Raw genomic sequence first — 26,830 nt, 5'->3', positions numbered from 1 at the left:
ACAGCCTTGTTGTATTTAAGTCTTGATTGTTGTTGGTATCACTGGGAGGAACTGACCTCCAGGCCAATTGGCTGTGAGGTTCAGCTATGTCTACACTGGGAGAACTTCTGTGCTGGAGACACCCTTATGAGACAAGACTTGCAAAATTACAAAAGCCTCTGTGCTCAGCTTGGATGGGGCGGAGTCTCAGGGCAGAGCAGACAGTCTTGGTTTCCCATCAGCCCTGCCCTATGAGACCTCTGGGTCTCAGTGTCCCTCGGTAATCGCTGCAAGCACCTCTGAGAGAAAGCCGCCCTGGAGTTTCGCCCGCTGCCAGACAGTCCAGTTTCTCCCCGAATGAGTCTGGGTTCCCAAAGTCTCACCCAGAACTGGAGTTCAGTGAAGTTGGGAGCTTCCGTCTCCCTCCCGCTTTAGAAAGCCAGCCATGCACTCAGCCGCCAGTCCTCTCCACGTGCATCTCAATACCTCTGCCTTCTGCAGCTCCTCTGAGTCTCAGAGTGCTTTTCTCTTTCCTTCTAGTTATAGAATTTCCACTCAGCCAGCCTTCCTGTGGTTCTGGATGATGTCCATTTTGTCTTTTAGATGTAGTTTTGAAATTGTTGTGCGAGGCAGCAGTTTAGGTGTTCACCTATGCCGCCATCTTGGTTTCTCTGTTCTTCATAATTGCCTTTAGATATAATTGAGACTACACTACTATATATAATTAGGTATGCTGTTGTGTGTAGTTAATTCTAGTTGTATTTTATACCTACTGGTCATTACCAATATTTTATATTTACTGGTCATTAAGCTCCTAAAGAAATATCAAGCCAACAAACTGGTTGCATTTAATGTCCTTTAAAGGCAGATAAGCTGAAGAAAGAGTTAGCCTCTCTTGATATTTCATTTTCAAATTACTGACACAAATTTACCAGAGAAATAATTACATACCTTGTGAAATACCAGAATATCTGTAAGAAGTTTCCAAGGTTCTTTGAATATCCAAAAATAAAGCCTTTCTAATAAAAGCACTTACATTCCTAAGCTAAGTTAATATTAAAAATACAGTTTAGCTTGCAAGTGTGGCTCAGTAGTTGAGCTTTGACTTATGAACCAGGAGGTCACGGTTCCATTCCCGGTCAGGGCACATGCCCGGGTTGGAGGCTCGGTCCCCAGTGTGGAGCAAGCAAGAGGCAGCCAACCAATGATTCTCTCTCATCATTGATGTTTCTTTTTTTTTTTTTTAATATATTTTATTGATTTTTTTACAGAGAGGAAGGGAGAGGGATAGAGAGCCAGAAACATCGATGAGAGAGAAACATCGACCAGCTGCCTCCTGCACACCCCCCACTGGGGATGTGCCCGCAACCAAGGTACATGCCCTTGACTGGAATCGAACCCGGGACCCTTCAGTCCACAGGCCGATGCTCTACCCACTGAGCCAAACCGGTTTCGGCTCATCATTGATGTTTCTATCTCTCTCTCCCTTCCTCTCTGAAATCCATAAAAATATATTTTTTTAAAAGTTAGACATATACCTATAGTCTACTCATAGGAATTTATTCAGAAGAAATGAAAAATTGTTTACTGTAGCTTAATTTGTAACAGCCCCAAACCAGAAACAACCCAACGATCCAGGTGAATGGATAAACAAACTGTTAAACAGCCATACAATGAACATTACTGAGCAACCAAGTCAATGGATACATGCAACATTGGACAACTCTCAAAATATGCTGAGTGAAAGAAGCCAGACAAAAGAAGCACATATTCTGTGGCTCCATTTACATAACGTCTAGGAAATGCAAACTAATCTCTAGGTATGGAGAACAGATCAGTGGCGGCCTTGGGAGAGGGAGGGGCAAGAAAACAATTGAGGGGGGCGGTGATGGATATGTTCATTATCTTGGTTGAAATGATGGTTTCATAGGTGTATACACAATATGTCAAAACTTATTAAGCTGTCACTAAACATAGTTATTGCAATATTGACTATATCCCCTATGCTTTACTTTACATCCCTGTGACTATTCTATAACTACCAACTTGTACTGTCCCTTCACCTTTTCACCCAGCTCCCTTAACCCCTTCCCTCTGGCAATCATCAGTCTGTTCTCTGTATCCATGCGTCTAAATATGTAGTACAATTTATTGTATGTCAATTCCACCGCGGAAAAGCTGTTAAAAATGGAATAGAGCATGGCTGGTGTGGTTCAGTGGTTGAGCTTCGACCTGTGAACCAGGTGAACCAGGAGGTCATGGTTCCATTCCAGGTCAGGGCACATGCGGGGGTTGCAGGCATGATCCCTAGTGAGGGGCGTGCAGGAGGCAGCCATCAATTATTCTCATCATTGATGTTTGCCTCTCTCCCTCTCCCTTCCTCTCTGAAATCAATAAAAATATATTTAACAAAAAAAAAAAAAAGGAACAGATAGCTCTGGTCAGGCAGCTCAGTTAGAGCATTGTCCTGATATGCCAAGGCTATGGGTTTGATTCCCAGTCAGGACAAATACAAGACTCAATCAGTGAACACATAAATAAATGAAAAGCAAATCTCTCTCTCTCTCATATCAATAAATTTTAAAAATGGAAGATATACTATTTATAAAATATGTGTAGGGTATAACAAATAATGAAATAATAGCACATTATCTGTATCCATCGCCCAGTTTTTTAAAAATTAAGGTAGTCATTATTTTAAAAAATTGCTATGTTCCCCAACCAGCCTAAAGCTGGGGCTTTTCTTGTTAAAAATAGAAGGATGTTTGAAAATATATCTGAATGCTTGAGGTTTCCAAATGTGAATATTCTGGGGAACTATTTTTATCTAAGTTAGCTGAATAATGTGGTGCACAATTTGAAACTGAAACTTGCCCTTTAAAAGATGGTCAGCCCAAAACAGTGACTTAAAAATAACTTGGTTGAGTTAGGAACCTCTGCGAGTCTCAGCCCAGAATGCGAAAGGGAAATTTCTTGTTAACTGTGGCGGGTAGGCACGTCCTTCCAATTTCCTTTAAACAACGCAGTGCGGGCCGGGGTACGGAGGGCGGAGGGGGTGCTGGCCGCAGGCTTCCGGCAGAGATTAAGCAGGCTCCACCCACGGGTTCTGTCTTCTTGGCGAGGTCATTGGGAGACTGGGCCCACCGTGAGCGCACCGTGCGGGGAAAGCCTGGGCTGGGAACCAGCAGCAGTCTCCCACCAGAGAGGGGGAAGCGGGAGCAGACTCGGAACAAGGGGCTGTAAGCCCCTTTCCTTCGAAGGAGAAGCCGGGAACCTTCTCATTTGCTTCATAAAAACTAAGCTGAGTCAACTGTCGCCCACGTCTGTTGATTGGGTGACACTGGCCTCTTGCCCAGGATCCCAGCTCGGCTCCCTCGGAGGCTGATTGGCTCTGGAATGTGGCCAGAAGCCACCTCCTGCCCTTAAAGGAGTCAGCGCTCTAAACCGTGTGGGGTCTTTTCCTCTTCCGAGTGATGGCGCTTACCGTCTTCATCCTGCAGCTGGCCGTCCGCATCCTGGCATTCCCCCTGTACCTGCTGCACTTTCTGGGCTTGTGGAACGCGATATGCAAAAAATGCTTCCCCTACTTCTTGGTGAGGTTCACCTCAGTGTACAACAAACAGATGGCGAGCACGAAGCGGGAGCTCTTCAGCAGCCTGCAGGAGCATGTGAGCCCCTCGGGGAAGCTCTGCCTGCTGGAGGTGGGCTGTGGCACCGGGGCCAACTTCAAGTTCTATCCGCCTGGATGCAGGGTGACCTGTGTTGACCCCAACCTCAACTTCGAGAAGTTCTTGATCAAGAGCATCGCTGAGAACCGACACCTGCAGCTTGAGCGCTTCGTGGTGGCTGCCGGGGAGAACATGCACCCGGTGGCGGATGGCTCCATGGACGTGGTGGTCTGCACCCTGGTCCTGTGCTCCGTGGAGAACCAGGAGCGCATCCTCCAGGAGGTGTGCAGAGTGCTGAGGCCGGTGAGTGTCAGCATGTGAGGAGGGCTGGTTAGTAGCAACCACCATTACCAAGAGCGGTCCTGTCAATTTCAGCTGAATCAAACATCCTAATGTAAAAAGTAAAACTACTAGAGAAGACACTATTGATTTTTTTTTTTTAATCTTAGAGTGGGAAGAAGCTATAAAGGGAGAGACTGGTAAATCTGAATACACAAAATTTTTAAACTGCAGGGAGGACTGAAGGGTCCCGGGTTCGATTCAGGTCAAGGGCACATGCCCAGGTTGTGGGCTCGATCCCCAGTGCAGGAGGCAGCCATTCAATGGTTCTCTCTCATCATTGATCTTTCTATCCCTCTCTCCCTCTCCCTTCCTCTCTGAAATCAATAAAATCATATTTTTTTAAAAAAGAAATTAAACTGCATGGGAAAAAGTACTATAAACAAGAGCAAACTTAGAAAAAATATTTGCCAGGGACGATAGACAAAGAGTTAACTTTCTTCCTATTAAATGACATTACTAGTCAAAGGTCAGTAGGATTTTTTACAATATGTTTTTATTGATTTCAGAGAGAGGAAGGGAGAGGAGAGGTAGAAATATCAGTGAGAGAGAAACATTGATTGGCTGCCTCCTGCACACCCCCTTCTGGGGATCGAGCCCACAACTTGGGCACGTACCCTGACAGGGAATAGAACCAGTGACCTTCTGGTGCAGGGGCTGGTCCTCAACCAACTGAGCCACACCTGCCAGGTGGTAGGATTATTTTAAATCAATAAGAAAAACACAAGGAAAAAAATAGGCAAAGAGCAGGAACAGAAATATAAATAAAAACAGCCAATAATATGATTTAAATGCTCAACCTTACAATTAAAGAACAAATTAAAGCAAGATACTATTATACTGTCAGAGACTTTTAAGGTCAGTATGGTGTTGGGGTGCATTTGGGAGATTGGACACCCCATGCGCATTGGAGGAAGTGCTCTCCTTGGAGGGCAATTTGATAATATCAAATTATTTTACTTAAATTTATTGGAGTGACATTGGTTAATAAAATTATATAGGTTTCAAGTGTACAGTTCTATAATACATCATACATATTGCATTGTATGCTTGCCGCCCAAAGTCAAATCTCCTCCCATCACCATACATTTGACCCTCTTTACCCTTTACTACCGCCCCAACCCTTTCCTCTCTGGAAACTACCATACTGTGGTCTATGTCTATGAGTTGTTGTTTGTTTGCTCATTGTTGTTTTCAGTTTTATATCCCACATATGAGTGAAATCATACAGTTCTCGACTTTTCCTGTCTGATTTATTTCACTTAGCATGATAGTCTCAAGATCCATCCATGTTGTTGCAAATGGCAGTATTTCATATTTTCTTATGGCTGAGTAGTATTCCATTGTACAAATGTACTATATCTTCTTTATCCAATCATCTATCAAAGGACACTTCGGCCCTAGCTGGTTTGGCTCAGTGGATAGAGCGTCAGACTGCTGACTGAAGGGTCCTGAGTTCGATTCCAGTCAAGGGCACATGCCCGGGTTGTAGGCTTGATTACCAGTAGGGAGTGTGCAGAAGGCAGCCGATCAGTGATTCCCTCTCATCAATGATGTTTCTATCTCTATCTCCCAATTCCTCTCTGAAATCAATTGAAATATGTATATATATATATATATATATATATATATATATATATATATATCTTTTTTTTTTTTAAAGAACATTTTGGTTACTTCCACTGTGAATAATGCTGCAGTGAACATAAGAGTACATATATCTTTACAAACAAATGTTTTCAAAATTTTCTGGTAGATACCCAAAAGAGGAGTTGCTGGGTCATATGGTTATTCTTAATTTTTTGAGGATTCTCCGTACTGCTTTCCATAGTGTCGGTACCAATTTACATTCCCACCAGCAGTGAATGAGAGTTCATTTTTCTCTACAACTTCTCTAATATAGAAGAAAATATAGGTACTAAACTAAAGGACTTTGGTCTTAGAGAGGATTTTATGAACTTGACCTCAAAGGCAAGGGAAGCAAAAGCAAATATATAAAAATTTAAGGTGAACACACTATTTTACCCAGTATGAATTTATCCTGTATCTATACTGCACAAATGTGCAAATACTCATCCATTATAGTTTTTGTAATAGCACAAATTGGAAATAACCTAGGAGTCTTAAAAGCCAACAAGGAGGAGGTACCTATGTGGACATGAACAAATTCCCAAGAGATAATGTTAAATGAAAAAAATCGAAGTGTAGAATATGATGTAGAGTATAAACCTACATCAAAGTGTGTGAGGCAGGAAAGAATATACCTAAATATGTATATATGTTAATGGGAATGACAGACAAGAAAATATTAGCAGTGGTACCTCTTGGGAATGGGATAGAGGTGGGGAAGAATTTCTTTTCATTTTATACCTTTCTGCATAGCTTGAAATTCTTAATACCTGTATGTAATTTCCACATTTACCTTTATTTTTTAAAAACTAGTTTAAAATAGTTTTACTCTAAATATAGTTGAACACAAATATAGTATTGATATCTTAATATTTTAATTTACTTTTCTAGGAGAAAAGGGTGTCTATAATCCCCCATTTTATTTTCTAACTAAAGGCCCAGCTGGTGTGGTTCAGTGGTTGAGTGTGTCAACCTATGAACCAGGAGGTCACAGTTCGATTCCCGGTCAGGGCACATGCCCGGGTTGTGGGCTCGGTCCCAGTAGGGGTTGTGCAGGGGGCAGCCAATCAATGATTCTCTTTCATCATTGATGTTTCTATCTCTCTCTCCCTCTCCCTTCCTCTCTAAAATAAAAATTTTTAAAGTAATTAAATGGCAAACTGGGGAAAACGTTTGTCCCTACTAATTAGTAAGAAAAAAAACCCAACACCCTAGTAGAAAACTGTAAAGGCCATTAACAAACAAATTAGAAAATAAAAAATCCAAATCATCAGTAAGGTTTCATAAAAGATGTTATATCTATTAAAAATGTTAAAAACATGCATAGTATTGAAAATATAATACCATTTTGCCCATCAAATTAACAAAGATGTGGGGTAGGGGGTACTGATGAGAGTTTATTGGAAATGGGCACTCAGATCCACTGCTAGTATGAGTGTAAATTTGCTACATCTTTTCCAAAGGGCAGTATGACAACCTGCACCAACAGCTTTAAAAAGGCAAAGACTTTTTATTTCAATCCTCACCCGAGGATTATGTTGTTGTTTTTTATTGATTTTAGAGAGAAGAAGGGAGAGAGAGAAACATCTATCAGTTGCCTCCCATATGTGCCCCGACTGGGGATCGAACCCACAACCTGGGTATGTGCTTTGACCGGGAATTGAACCCACCACCTTTCGGTGTACACGGCAATGCTCCAACCAATTGAGCCACCCACCAGGGCAAACAGCAGAGACTTTTGGCTCAGCAATTCCACTTTTTAGCAAGTTATTTATTTGGAAAGAATTAGAGATGGTCACAAAGATTTATGGATTAGGATAGTCACTGTAACCATATTCATAATAGTGAAAAATTAGAAATAACCTAAATGAGAATAGTTAAATACCAGATGGTACCTACAGTGGTGTGAAATATTATGTAAAGATTTTTTAAAATTATGTTTTAGAATAATATTCAAATACATAAATAAATCAAGTGAGTTACAAAACAGAACATACATTCCAATCCTAGTTTTTGGAAAAAATACATATTCATATAAAAATGCACACAAAACCTTAACTGTAGTTATCACGAGGTGGTGGAATGATAGTTGATTTTTTAAAATATATATATATATTTTTAAATATATTTTATTGATTTTTTACAGAGAGGAAGGGAGAGGGATAGAGAGTTAGAAACATCGATGAGAGAGAAACATCGATCAGCTGCATCCTACACACTCCCCACTGGGGATGTGCCTGCAACCAAGATACATGCCCTTGACCGGAATCGAACCTGGGACCCTTGAGTCCGCAAGCCGACGCTCTATCCACTGAGCCAAACCGGTTAGGGCAAAATATATTTTTATTGATTTCAGAGAGGAAGGGAGAGGGATAGAGAGAAACATCAATGATGAGAGAGAATCATTGATCCGCTGCTTCCTGCACGCCCCCTACTGGGGACCGAGCCCACAACCCAGGCATAGGACCTGGACTGGAATCAAACCCAAGACCCTTCACTCCACAGGCTGATGCTCTATCCACTGAGCCAAACCAGCTAGGGCAATAGTTGATTTTTGTTTGTTTGTTTGTTTTACTTTTCTGAATTTGCTAAAATTTTTTAAATAAACATATTGGTGAGATAGTATTGCCAGCCTCTGGAGCCAAACCAGATTCCGACCTTTATAACCTGAGGGACCTTGGGCAAGTTGCTTATTTTCTGTGCTTACTTTCTCAGTTTCCTCATCTGTAAAAATAAGAATGATAATACTTCACGAAATAAATTTATTGTGCAGATTAACACGTGGTAGGCATTAAGGAAATAGTATCGCCCAGCCAGCGTGACTCAGTGGTTGAGTGTCAACTTATGAACCAGGAGGTCACGGTTCGATTCCTAGGCAGGCACATGCCTGGCTTTTGGGCTCAATCCCCCGTGTGGGGTGTGCAGGAGGCAGCTGATCAATGATTCTCTCTCATTGATGTTTCGATCTTTTGTTCCCTCCTCCCTTCCTTTCTGAAATTAAAAAAAAAAAAATGTGTGTATACATATATATATGTATTTCTTTAAAATATATATATTTTTGTACACAGTAACTGCTTTAAGTTTTAGCTATTATTATGTATTGCTTTTATGATCAGAAAATAGAAGTGTTAATAATTGCTTTAGCCGAAACCGGTTTGGCTCAGTGGATAGAGCGTCGGCCTGCGGACTGAAGGGTCCCGGGTTCGGTTCCGGTCAAGGGCATGTACCTTGGTTGCGGGCACATCCCCAATGGAAGGTGTGCAGGAGGCAGCTGATCGATGTTTCTCTCTCATTGATGTTTCTAGCTCTCTATCCCTCTCCCTTCCTCTCTGTAAAGTATCAATAAAATATATTTTAAAAAATAAATAAATAATTGCTTTAGAGTGGAAGCTCCGTGTAAAATTTGACAGATGAAACTATTGACCAAAATGATGTCTTAGTAACTTATCCATGTTTTCTCACGAAGTTGATCTCTGGGGCCACTGATATCTGACGCTTCAATCATCTTATAAATCTGTTTTCCCCAAACTAAAATCCTTAAAATGGGTTTTCTTTTCTTTTCCAGGGAGGGGCTTTTTATTTCCTGGAGCATGTAGCAGCTGAGCGTTCAACCTGGAGTTACTTCTGGCAACAGGTCCTGGAGCCTGTCTGGTACCTACTGTTTGATGGGTGCAACCTGACCAGAGAGAGCTGGAAGGCAGTGGAGCGGGCCGGCTTCTCCAAGCTACAGCTGCAGCACTTACAGGCCCCGCTGTCTTTGGTGCTGGTGCGCCCGCACATCTATGGATATGCTGTGAAATAGCGCCAGTGGGGAGCAGAGAGCTGAATGAATGGCTCAAATAACCTAAGGCTTCCGTTTTACACTTAAATACTAATTGGGAAAAGAGAAATCCTTTTTCAGGTGAAGCTGAATTTCATCCTAAAGTTTACCTTATACCCTGTTTAGCCATTTTCCATTGTCCCCTGAAGAATCTGTCCACGTTAGGTTGCATCGCTGTTTTCTTTTTTTTTTTTTTTTTTTTTTTTATATATATATTTTATTGATTTTTTACAGAGAGGAAGGGAGAGGGATAGAGAGCCAGAAACATCGATGAGAGAGAAACATCCATCAGCCGCCTCCTGCACACGCCCCACCGGGGACGCGCCCGCAACCAAGGCACATGCCCCCGACCGGAATCGAACCCGGGACCCCTCAGTCCGCAGGCCTACGCTCTATCCACTGAGCCAAACCGGCCTCGGCGCATTGCTGTTTTCTAGTTTTATTTAGGCTGCACTTGGATTTGAGTTTACTTCTACACATGTTATTTTCTTTTATAACACCATCATTTGTAAATATGTATTTCTATGAGCACTTTTTAAGTGCTGTTTGTTCTCCCATCATTGTATTCCCTATGCCTGGCATATAATAAGTGCTTAAGAGATATCTGTTGAATAAATTAGCTAAAGAAAACAAAACAAATACAAAATAGCTTTGAAATCTCCTTTAAAAGGAAACAATGAGCCCTAACTGGTGTGGCTCAGTGGATAGAGCGTTGGCCTGCGGAGTCCTGGGTTCGATTCCGGTCAAGGGCATGTACCTTGGTTGTGGGCACATCCCCAGAGGAGGGTGTGCAGGAGGCAGTTGATTGATGTTTCTCTCTCATCGATGTTTCTAACTCTCTATCCCTCTCCCTTCCTCTCTGTAAAAAAAAAAAAAAAAATCAATAAAATATATTTTTTAAAAAATAAAAGGAAACAGTGAGGCCAGCCAACAGTGACTCGGTGATTGGGTGTTGACCTATCTGTGAACCCGGAGGTAACGGTTAGATTCTGGTCAGGCACATGCCCAGGTTGTGGGCTCAGTCCCCAGTGGGGGGCATACAGGAGGCATGATTCTCTCTCATCATTGATGTTTCTGTCTCTCCCTCCCTCTCCCTTCTTCTCTAAAGTCAATAAAATCATATTTTAAAAAAATAAAAGGAAACAATGAGCTTTTGTAATTGAAGTCTACCATTTTCCGCAAACCTTAGTTTATTCAGTAACTTCAACTATCTTATTTAAGTTGTTACCCAACAGATTTGAATTTCACCCCCTCTTTGATTTGAGAGCTTGGTGAAATAAGTAGTTAAATCACTCAAAAGAAAACTTTGAGAAAGGAGAAATGAAAATACCTCAATGATTCGCAAACTGAATAAAGGAAGACTAGTTGAAAATTATACTTGACACTTTAGTATTTTCATGAAACTGTCTGAGGCAGTTAAGGTTCTTGGGTTCATTTTCCTTATTATCTAGCTAGCATATACTTTCCTGAATGCAGTCAATTGCAGGCAAGGAAGAGGCCCACTCACTGCTATTAGGAAAGCCTTGTATAATTAGGTACACTTTGTAAGAGCCCCTAAAACCAGACCATTTGTGAGCGTGGAAAGAAGTGGATGAGTATTTATTGGATTATGATGATCAAATTTCCACCGCCTCTCAAGATGATTTCTTAGTTTCTTGCAACCATGAAAACCTCTGAAAATCATCACAAGTGTGTTGAAAACAAGGGTTGGGCTGATCAGTCAGAGGGTTTAAGAGTAGAATTTTCAGAAATAGTTTGCATGTATTTTAATAAATTTAGTATATTTTCTGAGATGATTTTGCAAAAGGCCTATTTTAAATAGCAACTCAATAAATTCATATGCATTTTAGGAATGGAAATAAATAGTTTATATGTTTACTGGCTTGCTTTCTTTTTTCTTAATGTCTCTGGGAGGGCTTTCCTTCCTCGTGGAAAGTTAAGCTGTTTAAACATACAGAGTTTTCTTTCTCCAGCCAGGTAACTATACTCGTAAACACAGCTAGCAGATTTTAGAAAAAGCAGTTTTGGAAGGATCAGAATGTGCTTTGAAAAATTCAAGTCCGGAGACCCGGTGTGTGAAATCCAGAGAGCAGAAAGGAGGGAAGCTCAGCCGTCTGTGTGGGACATGAAAACAGTTACTGTTACGGTGAGGTTTGGACACTCACCTAGGCCTCCTGCGCAATGGAGCGTGACTCTCCTCCCACTACAGTCTCCCCAAAGTAGGAACCTTCCTCTACCCACCTCCCTACTGGCTGGGCCAGTCTAGTGAGGGAGAACTATGAAAAGCCACAGGGTGACATGGTGAAATGTTATTGCATGTTGGAAGGTAAATAACAGCCAAGTACAAAGTACTAGGCACATTCTTACCAATTCCTTCTTGTCTTAAGTGGCTTGGCAAATATTATCCTCACTTTTTCTTTCTTAATCCTCACCTGAGGATATGTTTTTCATTGATTCGAGAGCAAGAAAGAGGGAGAGAGCAAGAGAAAAACATCAATCAGTTGCCTCACACACCCCGACCAGGGATTGAACCTGCAACCTGGGCCTATGCCCTGACCAGGAATAGAACCTGGGACCCTTCAGTGTATGGGACAGCACTCTAACCACTGAACAACACCAGCCAGGCCTATCCTCACTTTCTACAGACAACACTAAGGTGTAGAGAAAGAAATAAATGAAGTTTCTTACATTCCACAAGTTAAAGAGGAAGTCTTATAAGCCCTGATTCCCAAAACCACAAAGCCTGTTTTGACTACAGCAGCCATATTATTTTCTCACTGCCTTCCTCCTCAGGCCCAGAATGACACATATTTATGATCATTCCAACAGCCTGAGGACTGAGTCTCAATAGGCTCCTATTGACAATACTGGGTCACAGCCCTTTCCTGAACCAATCATGTTTAGATGGGATGGGTTATGCAGATTGGCTCAAGTGTAGGTCCCCGTGTTCCATCCCTGGGGTTGAGCACACCCAGATCATGTGGACTGAGACAGAGGACTTGTGGATTATCCAGATGAAAACAGAGCCTGTGACTGGGGTGAGGGGGAATGGATGCTGGGAAGGCACACCACAAATGCCCAGGATAAGCTCATTGCTGCATTTAAAATTTTTTTTAAAAGAGAGAGTGGAAGGGAGGGGCAGGAGAGGAAGAGAGAGAGAGAGAGAGAGAGAGAGAGATGAGAGGAACACATCGATTGGTTGCCTCCCACACAGGCCTGATCAGGGCCATGTGTGGGAGGCAGGGTCATGTGTAACCTGCAACCCAGGTATGTACTCTTGCCTGGGAGCTGAATCTGGGACCCTTTGGTGCTCAGGCCGATGCTCTAACCATTGAGCACACCAGCCAGGGCTCATTGCTGCATTTTGATCAGACCCTCTGTCTGCTTTCCTGCGGTAGATCACACAGTACTGTGCTTACAACACTGGCTTTTCAGTGGGATAATTGCATACAATGAGAAAAATAAAAGTCAAATGACACTGGCTTTGGCATCAAAGTGACCGAGGTCAAGTCCTGGCTGTGTCATTTTCATTAACTGTGTGACCTTGAGCAAGTTTCTTCTCTTGTCTCACTTTCCTCACCTGCTAATGGGGATAATATCTATCTACAGAGATATTGTGAGGAGTTAATGAAGTGAAGCACTTGGTGCTTAATAAATGTTGAACTTCATTCAACAAATGTGAGTACCTACTGTGTACTCTGCTCTTGGTGCTTGGCTTAGAGTCCTGAATAAGCTAGACCTGGTCCCTCTCTCCTGAAGCATACAATTGTGATGATGCTATCTACGAGGGAGAAGCTCAGGAAGAGAACAGAATATGGTTTATCCAGGAGGAAGAGGATCAGAGGCGTTCTTGAGGAAATGACATCTGAGCGGAATTCTAGAAGATGAATAAGCAGTATTTCAGCCAGCCCTGGCCAATGTGGCTCAACTGGTTGGGGATCAACCTGTGCACTGAGGGGGTTGCTGACTCGATTCCTGGTCAGGTCACATGCCCGGTGGGGGCGGGTATGGAGGTGCTGATCGATGTTTTTTGTTTTTGTTTTTTTAAATATATTTTATTGATTTTTTACAGAGAGGAAGGGAGAGGGATAGAGAGTTAGAAACATCGATGAGAGAGAAACATCGATCAGCTGCCTCCTGCATGCTCCCCACTGGGGATGTGCCCGCAACCGAGGTACATGCCCTTGACCGGAATCAAACCCGGGACCCTTCAGTCCGCAGGCTGACGCTCTATCCACTGAGCCAAACCAATTTTGGCAACTGATTGATGTTTTGCTCTCACATCGATGTTTCTCTCTCTCTCCCTTCCTCTCTCTCTAACCAATAAAAATCTTTAGGAAAAAAAAAAGAGTATTTCAGTCTAATGTAACAGCTTGTGCCACTGACTAATGAAAAGAGGAAACACAGTATGTTCGTTAGGGGCAGGAATATTAATCGTGCTCTGTTTTTTTGTTGTTGTTTTTTAAAATATATTTTATTTATTTTTTATAGAGAGGAAGGGAGAGGGATAGAGAGAAACATCGATGAGAGAGAAACATTGATCAGCTGCCTCCTGCACACCCCCTCCTGGGGATGTGCCCACAACCAAGGTACATGCCCTTGACCGGAATTGAACCTGGGACCTTTCAGTCCGCAGGCCGACGCTCTTTCCACTGAGCCACACCGGTCAGGGCTAATTGTGCTCTGTTAACCATGATTGTTAGCTATAGTTATAAGAAATATTAATGATGCTCTGTTAACCATGATTGTTCTGTTCTGATTAGAGAAAGCATATTCTAACCTGGCTGATTTGTACACCCTGGGACATGGGAGTTAACCTGGGAATGTGGTCCATTCTCCTTATCCAAGAACTGCCTATTATCATGAAAGGTGAACAACTTTTGTTGCCAAAACAACAGAGTCCCAGAGGCGCCAACCCTTTGCAACATCCCCCCATACCCCTCACTCCAGCCTACATTGCCTGTAACCTGTAACCATTATACCCATTCTTTTTTTTTTCTTTTAATAAATCTTTATTCAGATTATTACAATTGTTTCTCCTTTTTCCCCCCATAGCTCCCCTCCACCCGGTTCCCACCCCACCTTCTGCCCTTACCTCTCCCCAACTGTCCTCATCCATAGGTGTATGATTTTTGTCCAGTCTCTTCATGTACCCCCTGAGAATTATCAGTCCACTCCCTTTCTATGCCCCTGATTCTATTATATTCACCAGTTTATTCTGTTCCTCAGGTTTTTAATTCACTTGATTTTTAGGTTCACTTGTTGATAGATATGTATTTGTTGTTCATAATTTTTATCTTTACTTTTTTCTTCTTCCTCTTCTTTAAGAATACCTTTCAGCATTTCATATAATACTGGTTTGGCAGTGATGAACTCCTTTAGCTTTTTCTTATCTGTGAAGCTCTTTATCTGACCTTCAATTCTGAATGATAGCTTTGCTGGGTAGAGTAATCTTGGTTGTAGGTTCTTGCTATTCATCACTTTGAAAATTTCTTGCCACTCCCGTCTGGCCTGCATAGTTTCTGTTGAGAAATCAACTGACAGTCATATGGGTGCTCCCTTGTAGGTAACTAACAGTTTTTCTCTTGCTGCTTTTAATATTCTCTCTTTGTCTTTTGCTCTTGGCATTTTAATTATGATGTGTCTTGGTGTGGTCCTCTTTGGATTCCTTTTGTTTGGGGTTCTCTGCGCTTCCTGGACTTATAAGTCTATTTCTTTCACCGGGGGGGAAGTTTTCGGTCATTATTTCTTCAAATAGGTTTTCAGTACCTTGCTCTCTCTCTTCTTCTGGCACCCCCATAATTCGGATGTTGGTACGCTTGAGGTTGTCCCAGAGTCTTCATACACTATCTTCAACTTTTTGGATTTTTTTTTTTTTGCTTTTTGCTTTTTCGGTTGAGTGTTTTTTGCTTCTTTGTATTTCAAATCTTTGACTTGATTCTTGTGTTCCTCTAATCTGTTGTTGGGTCTCTGTATAATATTTTTTATTTCAGTCAGTGTATGTTTAATTTCTAGTTGGTCCTTTTTCATATCTTTGAGGGTCTCGTTATATTTATCGGCCTTTTCTAGGACATTCTTGAAAAGCCTTATAACCGTGGTTTTGAATTCTATATCTAGTCATTTGTTTTCCTCCATTTCTTTCGTTTGTGATCTGTTTCTTTGACGCCACATTTTCATTGCTTCCCTGAGTTGGTAGGGTAGATTTGTGTGCTAGGTTTCCTATATGGCCCAGTGGGTCAGCCTCCCCAGTTAACCTGAGGTGGACACTCTTGGTGCACCCCTTTGTGGACTGTGTGTACAGCCTTGTTGTAATTAAGTCTTGATTGTTGTTGGTATCACTGGGAGGAAATGACCTCCAGGCCAGTTGACTGTAAGGATCAGCTGTGTCTATGCTGGGAGAAGTTCGGTGCTGGAGACAGCCTTATAGGATTAGACTTGCCAAATTGCAATAGCTTCTGTGCTCAGCTTGTATGGGGTGGGGTCTCAGGGCAGAGCAGACAGTCTTGGCTTCCTGTCAGCCTTGCCCTTGCGTGCATGCGCACGCCTTCAGACCTCTGCCTTCCCCGGCTCCCGAGTCTCCGCCCGAGAGTCCAGATTTCCCCCGTAAGAGCATGGGTCCCCAGGGGCTCGCCTGGAACTGGGGTTCAGTGCAGTCAGAACTGGGGCCCAGTGCAGTCAGGAGCCTCTGACTCCCTTCCATTAGGGAAAGCCTGTGCAACTTCCGCAGCCTTTGTGCGCACTGGCATGTGCGCGCCCCCAGACCTCTGCCTTCCCCGGCTCCCGAGTCTCTGCCCGAGAGTCCAGATTCCCCCCACAAGAGCATGGGTCCCCAGGGGCTCGCCTGGAACTGGGGTTCAGTGCAGTCAGAACTGGGGTTCAGTGCGTTCGGGGGCTTCCTTCCCCCTTCCGCCAGAGAAAGTCAGCCAGGCTCTCAGCCGCCCTTCCTCTCTGCGCGCACAAAGACCCTTTGCCGTACCTCCAATTCTCTGTGAGCTTTTCTCTTTCCTTCTAGTTGTAGAATTTCCACTCAGCCAGCTTTCCTGTGGTTCTGGATGGTGTCTGTTCTGCCTTTTAGTTGTAGTTTTGAAATTGTTGTGCGAGGCAGCAGTTTAGGTGTTTACCTATGCCGCCATCTTGGTTTCCTCCCCATTATACCCATTCTTATTCCTTTTGCCTACTTCCCCATGTCCGTAACTCCTTTTGCCCACTTCCTCATGTAATCTTTGTCCTTCTACCCAATATAAGCATCTGGCTATGGGGGAGGGGAGATTGAGCAGATTTTCTTGGATAACATGCTACTCTCCCATACTGGAAGCATTATTGGAATAAACACTCACATATGATTCAACCCTGTCTCTGCTTAATTGGCTCAAGTAGTGACAGGCAGCCTGGACCCATTGTTTGTCCAGTTTCATGTTCAAGGAACTGAAAAAAAGCAGGCACAGCTGGGTACCAAAGCCTGAAAGGTGGGTTTTGGCATGGCCACTATTTCCATCAGCTTCTAGTTAATTTTGTTCAGAACCTTGGCCCATGCCCTAACCCAGTGGTCGGCAAACTCATTAGTCAACAGAGCCAAATATCAACAGTACAACGATTGAAATTTCTTTTGAGAGCCAAATTTTTTAACCTTAAACTTCTTCTAACGCCACTTCTTCAAAATAGACTCGCCCAGGCCATGGTATTTTGTGGAAGAGCCACGCTCAAGGGGCCAAAGAGCCGCATGTGGCTCACAAGCCGCAGTTTGCTGACCATGGCCCTAACCAGTTTGGCTCAGTGGATAGAGCATCGGCCTGTAAACTGAGAGGTCCCGGGTTTGATTCCGGTCAAGGGCATGTACCTTGGTTGCAGGCACATCCCCAGTAGGGGGTGTGCGGGAGGCAGCTGATCGATGTTTCTCTCTCATCGATGTTTTAACTCTCTATCTCTCTCCCTTCCTCTCTGTAAAAAATCAATAAAATATATATTTTTTAAAAAGAGCTAATATGCAAATCGACCGAATGGCAGAACGACTGGTCGCTAAGACGCGCACTGACCACCAGGGGGCAGATGCTCAACACAGGAGCTGCCCCCTGGTGGTCAGTGCGCTCCCACAGGGGGAGTGCCACTCAGCCAGAAGCCGGGCTCATGGCTGGCGAGCACAGCGGTGGTGGCGGGAGCCTTTCCTGCCTTCATGGCAGCGCTAAGGATGTCTGACTGTCCCAAGGGCTCCGGACTGCAAGAGGGCACAGGCCGGGCTGAGGGATCCCACCCCCCAAGTGCACGAATCTCACGCACTGGGCCTCTAGTATATATATAAAAGCTTAAGCAACCTTTTGACAGTTCAACCATTTGACCGGTCGCTATGACGGGCACTGCCCACCAGGGGGCAGACGCTCAATGCAGGAGCTGCCCCCTGGTGGTCAGTGCATTCCCACAGTGGGAGCGCTGCTCAGCTGACCAATGGGCACCAGACGCCGGGCTCACGGCTGGTGAGCACAGCTGCGGAAGTGTAAGCCTCTCCCGTGGACACTCCCCCTGCGCACCCTCCCCCATCTGGACCGGTACAAGATCGGGACTAGCATCAGGACTGACTGGGCATGAGCCCGTGGCCAATTCTCGGTCATGGGCACACCGGTATCACCCTAGGATGGGTGCATGCGCGGAGACTACAGCAGAGTGGCAGTGAGCCTACTGAGCAGCAGCAGCAGCAGGCACAGTGGGGCCGGGATGAGCGGGAGTGGTGCAGCACCTGGCCCGGGCTCAGGATCCTCCCCGGTCACCTGCTGCTTCACACACTACTACATCCCTCGGGGGGTGTTGGACTGCCGGTTTTGGCCTGATCCCCACAGGCCACACCGAGGGACCCCACTGGTGCACGGATTGGTGCACCGGGCCTCTAGTATTATCTATAAACCAAGAGCTGTTGCAGTAGAACTGCTGTTTCCCTCTGTGACAGGAGGGTGCTTGAGGCAAGACCCTATAGAGGTCAGGGGTCACAATTACAGTGAGGGTAAAATAAATCCCACCCCAAAGCAGTATGGCTGTGTTGTCTTATGAAAGCCATAGAGGTTCAAGATTGGGAAATCACAGAGCTAAAAAACCTTGCAGTTCAGCACCATCTACTAGAAAATACCTCTTCAGACAAAGCTCCTATCAAACATACTTATAGGGAGAGAAGTGAGTAGGCAAAGAAGAACAGCATACCATGAATAATGACAGAAACAAGGATGACCAGAAAGAACATGAAAACTCCCCAGAAAACAAGCTGAAACAGATGGAAATATGTGATATAAATGACAGAAATTTCAAGATTGCAGTTCTGAAAATCAACGAGATACATGAAAATACGGACAGGCAATTCAATGCACTCAGAAAACAAATCAATGAACAAAATGAGTATTCTATCAAAGAGATTGAAATTTTAAAAAATAACCAATCAGAAATCCTGGAAATGAAGCATGCAATTAAGGAGATTACAAGTCAACTACTGAGTAGGGAAACCAAGATGGCGGTATAGGTAAGCACCTAAACTGCTGCCTCACACAACAATTTCAAAACTACAACTAAAAGACAAAATGGACACCATCCAGAACCACAGGAAGGCTGGCTGAGTGGAAATTCTACAACTAGAAGGAAAGAGAAGCACATTGAGACTCAAGGGAGCTGCGGAAGGCAGAGGTCCGGAGGCACGCGTGTGAGGAGAGGACTGACTGCTGAGTGTGCGGCTGGCTTTCTCAAGCGGGAGGGAGACAGAAGCCCCCAACTGCACTGAACTCCAGTTCCAGGCGAGACTCTGGGGACCCAGACTCATTCGGGGAGAAACTGGACTGTCTGGCAGCAGGCAAAACTTCAGGGCGGCTTTCTCTCAGAGGTGCTTGCAGGGATTACTGAGGGACACTGAGACCCAGGGGCCTCATAGGGCAGGGCTGACGGGAAGCCAAGGCTGTCTGCTCCACCCTGAGACTCCGCCCCACCCAAGCTGAGCACAGAGGCTTTTGCAATTTTCCAAGTCTTGTCTCATAAGGGTGTCTCTAGCACAGAAGTTCTCCCAGCGTAGACACAGCTGATCCTCACAGCCAATTGGCCTGGAGGTCAATTCCTCCCAATGATACCAACAACAATCAAGACTTAACTACAACAAGGCTGTACACACAGTCCACAAAGGGGTGCACCAAGAGTGTCCACCTCAGGTTAACTGGGGAGGCCGACCCACTGGGCCATATAGGACACCTAGCACACAAAGCTACTCTACCAACTCAGGGTAGCAGCAAAAAAGCGGAGACAAAGAAACAGGTCACAAATGAAAGAAATGGAGGAAAGCAAATGACTGGATAGAGAGTTCAAAACCACGGTTATAAGGTTTTTCAAGAATTTCCTAGAAAAGGCCAATAAATTTAGCGAGACCCTCGAGGATATGAAAAAGGACCAACTAGAAATTAAACATACACTGACTGAAATAAAAAATATTATACAGAGACCTAACAGCAGACTAGAGGAACGCAGGAATCAAGTCAAAGATTTGAAATACAAATAAGCAAAAAACACTCAACCAGAAAAGCAAAAAGAATCCAAAAATTTGAAGATAGTGTAAGGAGCCTCTGGGACAACCTCAAGCATATCAACATCCAAATTATGGGGGTGCCAGAAGAAGAGAGAGAGCAAGGTACTGAAAACCTATTTGAAGAAATAATGACCAAAAACTTCCCCCACCTGGTGAAAGAAATAGACTTACAAGTCCAGGAATCCCACAGAACCCCAAACAAAAGGAATCCAAAGAGGACCACACCAAGACACATCATAATTAAAATGCCAAGGGCAAAAGACAAAGAGAGAATATTAAAAGAAGCAAGAGAAAAACAGTTAATTACCTACAAGGGAGCACCCATACAATTGTCAGCTGATTTCTCAACAGAAACTATGCAGGCCAGACGGGAGTGGCAAGAAATATTCAAAGTGATGAATAGCAAGAATCTACAACCAAGATTACTCTACCCAGCAAAGCTATCATTCAGAATTGAAGGTCAGATAAAGAGCTTCACAGATAAGAAAAAGTTAAAGGAGTTCATCACTGCCAAACCAGTATTCTATGAAATGCTGAAAGGTATTCTTTAAGAAGAGGAAGAAGAAGAAAAAGGTAAAGATAAAAATTATGAACTAATACATGTCTATCAACAAGTGAATCTAAAAATCAAGTGAATAAAAAATCTGAGGAACAGAATAAACTGGTGAATATAATAGAATCAGGGGCATAGAAAGGGAGTGGACTGACAATTCTCGGGGGAAAGAGGTGTGGGGGGGTGTTCAGGAAGAGACTGGACAAAAATCATACACCTATGGATGAGGACAGTGTGGGGGAGTTAAGGGCAGAGGGTGGAGTGGGAACCAGGTGGAGGAGAGCTATGGGGGGAAAAAAGAGGAACAATTGTAATAATCTGAACAATAAAAATTTATTAAATTTAAAAAACAAAACAACAACAACAACAAAACAAAAAAACAAGTAAACACTGAGTGCCTGGCCAGTCTGGCTTAGTTGTTGAGCATTGACTTATGAACCAGGAGGTAATGGTTTGACTCTCCAGTGAAGGCACATGCCCAGGTTGCAGGCTCAGTCCCCAGTGAGGGCATGCAGGAGGCAGCTAATCAATGATTATCTCTCATCATTGATGTTTCAATTTCTCTCCCTTCCTAAAATCAATAAAAAAATTAATTTAATTTTTTTAAAAAGGGTGAACTACTGAGCATAGAAAACAAAGCCAACCTGAACCGCATCCAGCATGGCCAGGGGTGAACCTGAGGAGGGGTGGTGAAGGATTAAAGAAAACAGACAAGAGAATACAGTTGGGGCCAGGTGGATCACTGTGCCTGGATGAGGAAACAGTGACACAGCCTGTAAGCCGAAGCTTTATTTTATAGTCAGATCACACAAAGCAAAACAAGGGCAAGATGTTTACAATGTTCTTGCGAGTTTCAAATCTGCTTCTTTCCTGTTGTTGCCATTCTCTGAACTCTATTAAGCTTTGTTTAGGCAGCACTTGCTGCACACCCTGTAGCCCATAATCCCTTAGCTACCTAGGACTGCAGGGTCAGACTATAAGGTCAAGCTTACAACCATAGCCTTTGGCTATACTTGTGCTGGGAGGGCTTTGTCCTCCAAGCTGGGACTTGCATGTGGCTTTGCCACAAGTTAGTCTGAGGCTTGATCCTGTCTGAATGCTGTAGCCACTCTCCACACCAACCAGCCTAGCCAGTGTGGCTCAGTGGTTGAGTGTCAATCCATGAACCAGGATGTCACGATTTAATTCCTGCTCAGGGCATATGCCCGGGTTCCGAACTCAATCCCCACTGTGGGGCATGCAGGAGGCAGCTGATTAGTGATTCTCTCTCATCATCTATGTTTCTATCTCTCCCTCTTCCTTCCTCTCTCTTTAATCAATAAAAACATATATATACACACACATATATATAATATAAATATATATAAAGAAAAGAGTGATTCATGCTTAGAGGCACTGACTATTAAAACAAAAACAAAAAACAGAGCCAACCAGATGTTGCAAAGTATTAGTGATATTAAAGATAGGAATCTAGGAGAAGAAAGGAAGATGGCAGCATAGGTAAATGCCTATACTTGCCACCTCCCATAACCACATCAAAATTACAACTAAAATACAGAACAACCATCATCCAGAACCACAGGAAAGCTGGCTGAATGGAAGTCCCACAACTAGAGAATAAAAGAAGAAAGCACACTGAGACTGGTAGGAGGTGTGGAGGCACAGAATGGGGTGGTCTGGTACCCACGTGTGCTGCTTTTTTAATCAGGATGGAGATTGTCTCTGCAGAGACTGCCAGGAGGATCAAGGGGTCTCAGCCCCACACCAAACCCCCAGCCCAGGGTCCCAGAGCTGGGAAAAGAAGTCCCAATGAGTGGTAAGAACTACAGGCCGTAAAAACCAGTGCAGATTGGGGTTCAGTGACACAGAGGCTGCTGGAGACCCAGCTGTTCCTCATAAAAGGCTGGCACCACAAACTGAACTTACAAGGTCCCACTTCCTCTGAGCTCCAGTACCAGGGCGAGACTCTGGGGGACACAGACACATACGAGGAGGAACTGGATTATCTGGCATTGGGGCAGGAACTCGGGGACAGCTTTCTCCCAGATGGAGGTGCTCACAGAGATCATAGTTCCTATGCTGGGACCTCCCTGGTTGCAGGGCTGACTAGCAGCCATTTTGTTTGCTCCACCCTGGTGATTCCCTAAAACCCCACCTCATCCAATTTATAACCCCACCCATGCTCTGTGCAGCAGCTTTTGCATATGAATGGCCTGTCCTTGCTCAGGCTAAAATCTCTCAAACAAGTTGCAGCTAGGTCAGGGAGCTCCAAACCTATCAATAAAAGGCCCAAGACCTGGCACCAGCACCAGCCTGCCTTGCTTCATAGCTGGGCCTCATCTGGGCACTTCCAAACCCAATACAAAGAGGAAGAATCTGCAGATCTCTCTGTAGCTCCTGCTTGGTGGCCACAGGCAGTGGCTGATTTTGCACCTACCTGGAGACCCAAGAGCCAGTGTACCCAATGGTCAATGTCAGACCATACCAGATTACACTCCACATATACATAAACAACACACTCAAGGGGAATACTCAGTGAGCACCAAAACCCCACTGAAGCAAGTCCTGCTCCATAGGGGTGTCTCCTGCACAGCAGCTCTCCCACTGTAGTCTCAGCTGGTCCCCACAGCCAATGGGCCTGGAGGTCAATTACTCCCAGTGACACCAACAGCAATCAAAGGTCAACTACAACAAGACTGTGCTCACAGTCCACAAAGGGGTGCACCTAGAGGGCCCAGCTCAGGTGACTGGCTAAGCCACTGGGCCCTACAGGACATCTACTACACAAGGCCACTCTACCAGCTCAAGGAGACATAGCAGCTCTACCCAAAACAGAAACACAGGGAAGCAGCCAAAAGGCCAAGACAGAGAAACATGTCACAAATGAAAGAAATGGAAAAAAGCAAATACTGGATATAGAGTTCAAAACCACTGTTATAAGGTTACTCAAGTATCTTCTAGAAGCCTCCAGAAAACCTCCGTTGTAGGAAATACTCAAGGGAGTTATTCTACCTGAAACAAAGAACGTAAGTCACAACACTACAAGTAAGATCACCAAAAAACTTACAGCATAAACAGGGATAATTTGTGACAACAAAAACATAAAAGGGGAGAGGGGAAAAGTCTGAACTGGCAAAGGAAGATGAAGCTCAGATGTACTAAAAGAAAAAAAACTACAGTATATATGCAACTACATTTTTTTTATAAACCTAATGGTAACCACATACAAAAATCCCCAAACCAGGACACATAACTTAAAAAAAGAGCAAACAGGGCTTCTTCACAATGGGGTTGCCACCAGAACACAGGTGTCGTGAAAAGCACCACTAAGTCAAATCCAAACTGGGAAAGGAAAAGACTCACATCAACAGCATCGTCATTGGACACGTGGGTTCCAGCAAGTCTAAAACTTCTGGCCATCTGATCCACAAATGTGGTGGGATCAACAAAAGAACCATCAAGAAATATGAGAAGGAGGCCACTCAGATGGAGAAGGGCTCCTTCCAGTATGCCTGGGTATTGGATAAACTGAAAGCTGAACGGGAGCGAGGTATCACCATTGATATCTCCCTGTGGAAATTTGAGCCCAGCAAGTATTATGTGACCATCATTGATGCCCCAGGACACCGAGACTTCATCAAAAACGTGATTACAGGCACATCTCAGGCTGACGGTGTTGTCCTGATTGTTGCTGCTGGTGCTGGTGAATTTGAAGCAGGCATCTCCAAGAATGGACAGACCCGTGAGCATGCCCTTCTGGCCTACACACTGGGTGGGAAACAGCTGGTTGTTGGTGTTAACAAAATGGATTCCACTGAGCCAGAAAAGATACGAGGAAATTGTTAAAGAAGTCAGAACCTACATTAAGAAAATTGGCTGCAACCCTGACACAGTAGCATTTGTGCCAATTTCTGGTTGGAATGGTGACAACATGCTGGAGCCAAGTGCTAGTAGGCCTTGGTTCAAGGGATGGAAGGCCACCTGTAAAGATGGCAATGCCAGAGGAACCACACTGCTTGAAGCTCTGGATTGCAACCTGCCACCTACTGGGCCAGCTGACAAGCCCCTGCGTCTGCCCCTCCAGGATGTCTACACAATTGGTGGTATTAATACTGTCCTTGTGGGCCAAGTAGAGACTGGAGCTCTCAAACCCGGCAGGTGGTCACCTTTGCTCCAGTCAGTGTTACAACTGAAGTAAAGTCTATTGAAATGCACCATGAAGCTGTGAGTGAAGCTCTTCCTGGGGACAGTGTGGGCTTCCACGTCAAGAACGTGTCTGTCAAAGATGTTCGCTATGCAATGTGGCTGGTGACAGCAAAAATGACACACCAATGGAAGCAGCTGGCTTCACAGCTCAGGTGATCATCCTGAACCACCAGGCCAGACCACTGCTGGATGTGCACCTGTGCTGGATGGTCACACCGCTCACATTGCTTGCAGATTTGCTGAGCTGAAGGAGAAAGTTGATCATCGTTCTGGAAAATGCTGAAAGATGGCCCTAAGTTTCTGAAATCTGGGGATGCCGGCATCGTTGATATGATTCCTGGCAAGCCCATGTGTGTTGAGAGCTTCTCTCACTACCCACCTCTGGGCCGTTTCGCTGTTCGTGACATGAGACAGACAGTTGCTGTGGGTGTCATCAAAGCAGTGGACGAGAAGGCAGCTGCAGCTGGCAAAGTCACCAGGTCTTCCCAGAAAGCTCAGAAACTAAATGAATATTATCCCCAACACCTGCCACCCTGTCTTACTCGGTGGTGGAAGAACTCTCAGAACTGTGTGTCTCAGTTGGCCATTTAGGTTTAATAGTAAAAGACTGGTGAATGGTTACAATGCATCGTAAAACCTTCAGAGGGAAGGAGGATGTTCTGTGGGCCATTTGGTTCTTTTGTGTGTGGCAGCTTTTAACTTATTAGTTTTTAAAATCAGCACTTTTTAATGGAAACAACAGGACCAAAAATCTGTCAGAATTTTGAGACCCATTAAAATAACAAAGTTTAATGAGAGAAAAAAAAAGAGGAAACAGGAAAGAAGTATGAAATACCACCAAACAAAAACAAGTCAGAAATACAAAAGAAAATAACCAATTAAGGCACAGAGCTACCAGAAAACAAAAGATAAAATGGCTATAGAAAATCCTCATACATCAATAATTACCCTAAGTGTAAGTGGCCTGAATTCACCAATAAAGAGGCACAGGTAGCAGAGTGGATCAAAAAAACAAACCCAACTATATGCTGCCTACAAGAGATACATCTAAACTGCAAAGACAAAGGTAGATTCAAAGTAAAAGGGTGGAAATGAGTCTCCAAGCAAATAACATCCACAGAAAAGCAGGTACAGCCATACTTATATCTGACAAAATAGATTTCAAGATAACAAGAGACAAAGATGGACACTTTATAATGATAAAGGGGACGCTACATCAAGAAAACATAACACTTCTTAATATATATGCACGCAACCAGGGAACAGGGAAATATATAAAACAATTGTTCACAGAACTAAAGGGAGAAACAGATCAAAACGCAGTCGTAGTTGGGGACCGTAATACTCCACTGACAGCTCTACACAGACCAACCAAACAGAAAATCAATGAAGAAATATTGGCCTTAAATGAAACAGTGACTAAACCAAATGGACATAATTGACATTTACAGAACATTTCACCCCAGAACATCAGATCATACATTCTTCTCCAGTGCACATGGAACATTCTCAAGGATACACTATACATTGGGTCACAAAATTAGCATCAACAAATTCAAGAAAATTGAAATTATACCAAGCACATTCTCTGACCACGATGCCTTGAAATTAGAAATCAACTGCAAAAAAGGAAGTAATGAAACCCACAAATACATGAAGATTAAACAACATACTACTAAAAAATGGCTGAGTCAAAGAAGATATAAAGATGAGATCAAAAGATATATAGAGACAAATGAGAATGACAATACAACATATCAAAACCTCTGGGATGCAGCGAAAGCAGTAATAAGAGGGAAGTTTGTATCACTACAGGCCTAGCTCAAAAAACAAGAGAAATCCCAAGTAAACAACCTAACATCACATCTTAAAGTACTAGAAAAGGAAGAACTAAAGCAACCCAAAGTCAACAGAAGAAAGAAAATAACAACAATTAGAGCAGAACTGAATGAAATAGAGAACAAAATGTCTATACAAAAAAATTAATAAAACAAAAAGCTGGTTCTTGGAAAAGATTAATAAAATTGACAAACCCCTGGCTATACTCACTAAAGAAAAAAGGGGAAAGACCCATTATTAGTAGAATCAGAAATGGA

The 26,830-nt window shown here is 43.7% G+C and overlaps 1 protein-coding gene and 1 pseudogene across 2 annotated transcripts in view; both read left to right on the top strand.

Annotated features, from left to right (window-relative positions):
* The first annotated feature begins 3,325 nt into the window (after positions 1-3,325).
* The window catches only part of LOC308245396 (thiol S-methyltransferase TMT1A-like), a 45,260-nt gene continuing 21,755 nt past the window's right edge, over positions 3,326-26,830 (top strand). Inside the window, exon 1 of the mRNA XM_080662619.1 lies at positions 3,326-3,950. Within this exon, the coding sequence (XP_080518745.1) occupies positions 3,453-3,950 (498 nt within the window). The 5' untranslated portion in view covers positions 3,326-3,452. The remainder of the gene's footprint in view (positions 3,951-26,830) is intronic.
* On the top strand, positions 18,920-25,325 carry LOC308243322 (elongation factor 1-alpha 1-like; annotated as a pseudogene). Its single transcript has 2 exons — positions 18,920-18,925; positions 23,880-25,325. The product of its transcript is annotated as an elongation factor 1-alpha 1-like (transcript).

The sequence above is a fragment of the Plecotus auritus genome (genome assembly GCF_963455305.1).
Source record: "Plecotus auritus genome assembly, chromosome: 3".
In the NCBI taxonomy this organism is placed as follows: domain Eukaryota; kingdom Metazoa; phylum Chordata; class Mammalia; order Chiroptera; family Vespertilionidae; genus Plecotus; species Plecotus auritus.
The sequence above is the reverse complement of the archived record's forward strand: the minus strand, read 5'-3'. Positions and strand labels throughout refer to the sequence as shown.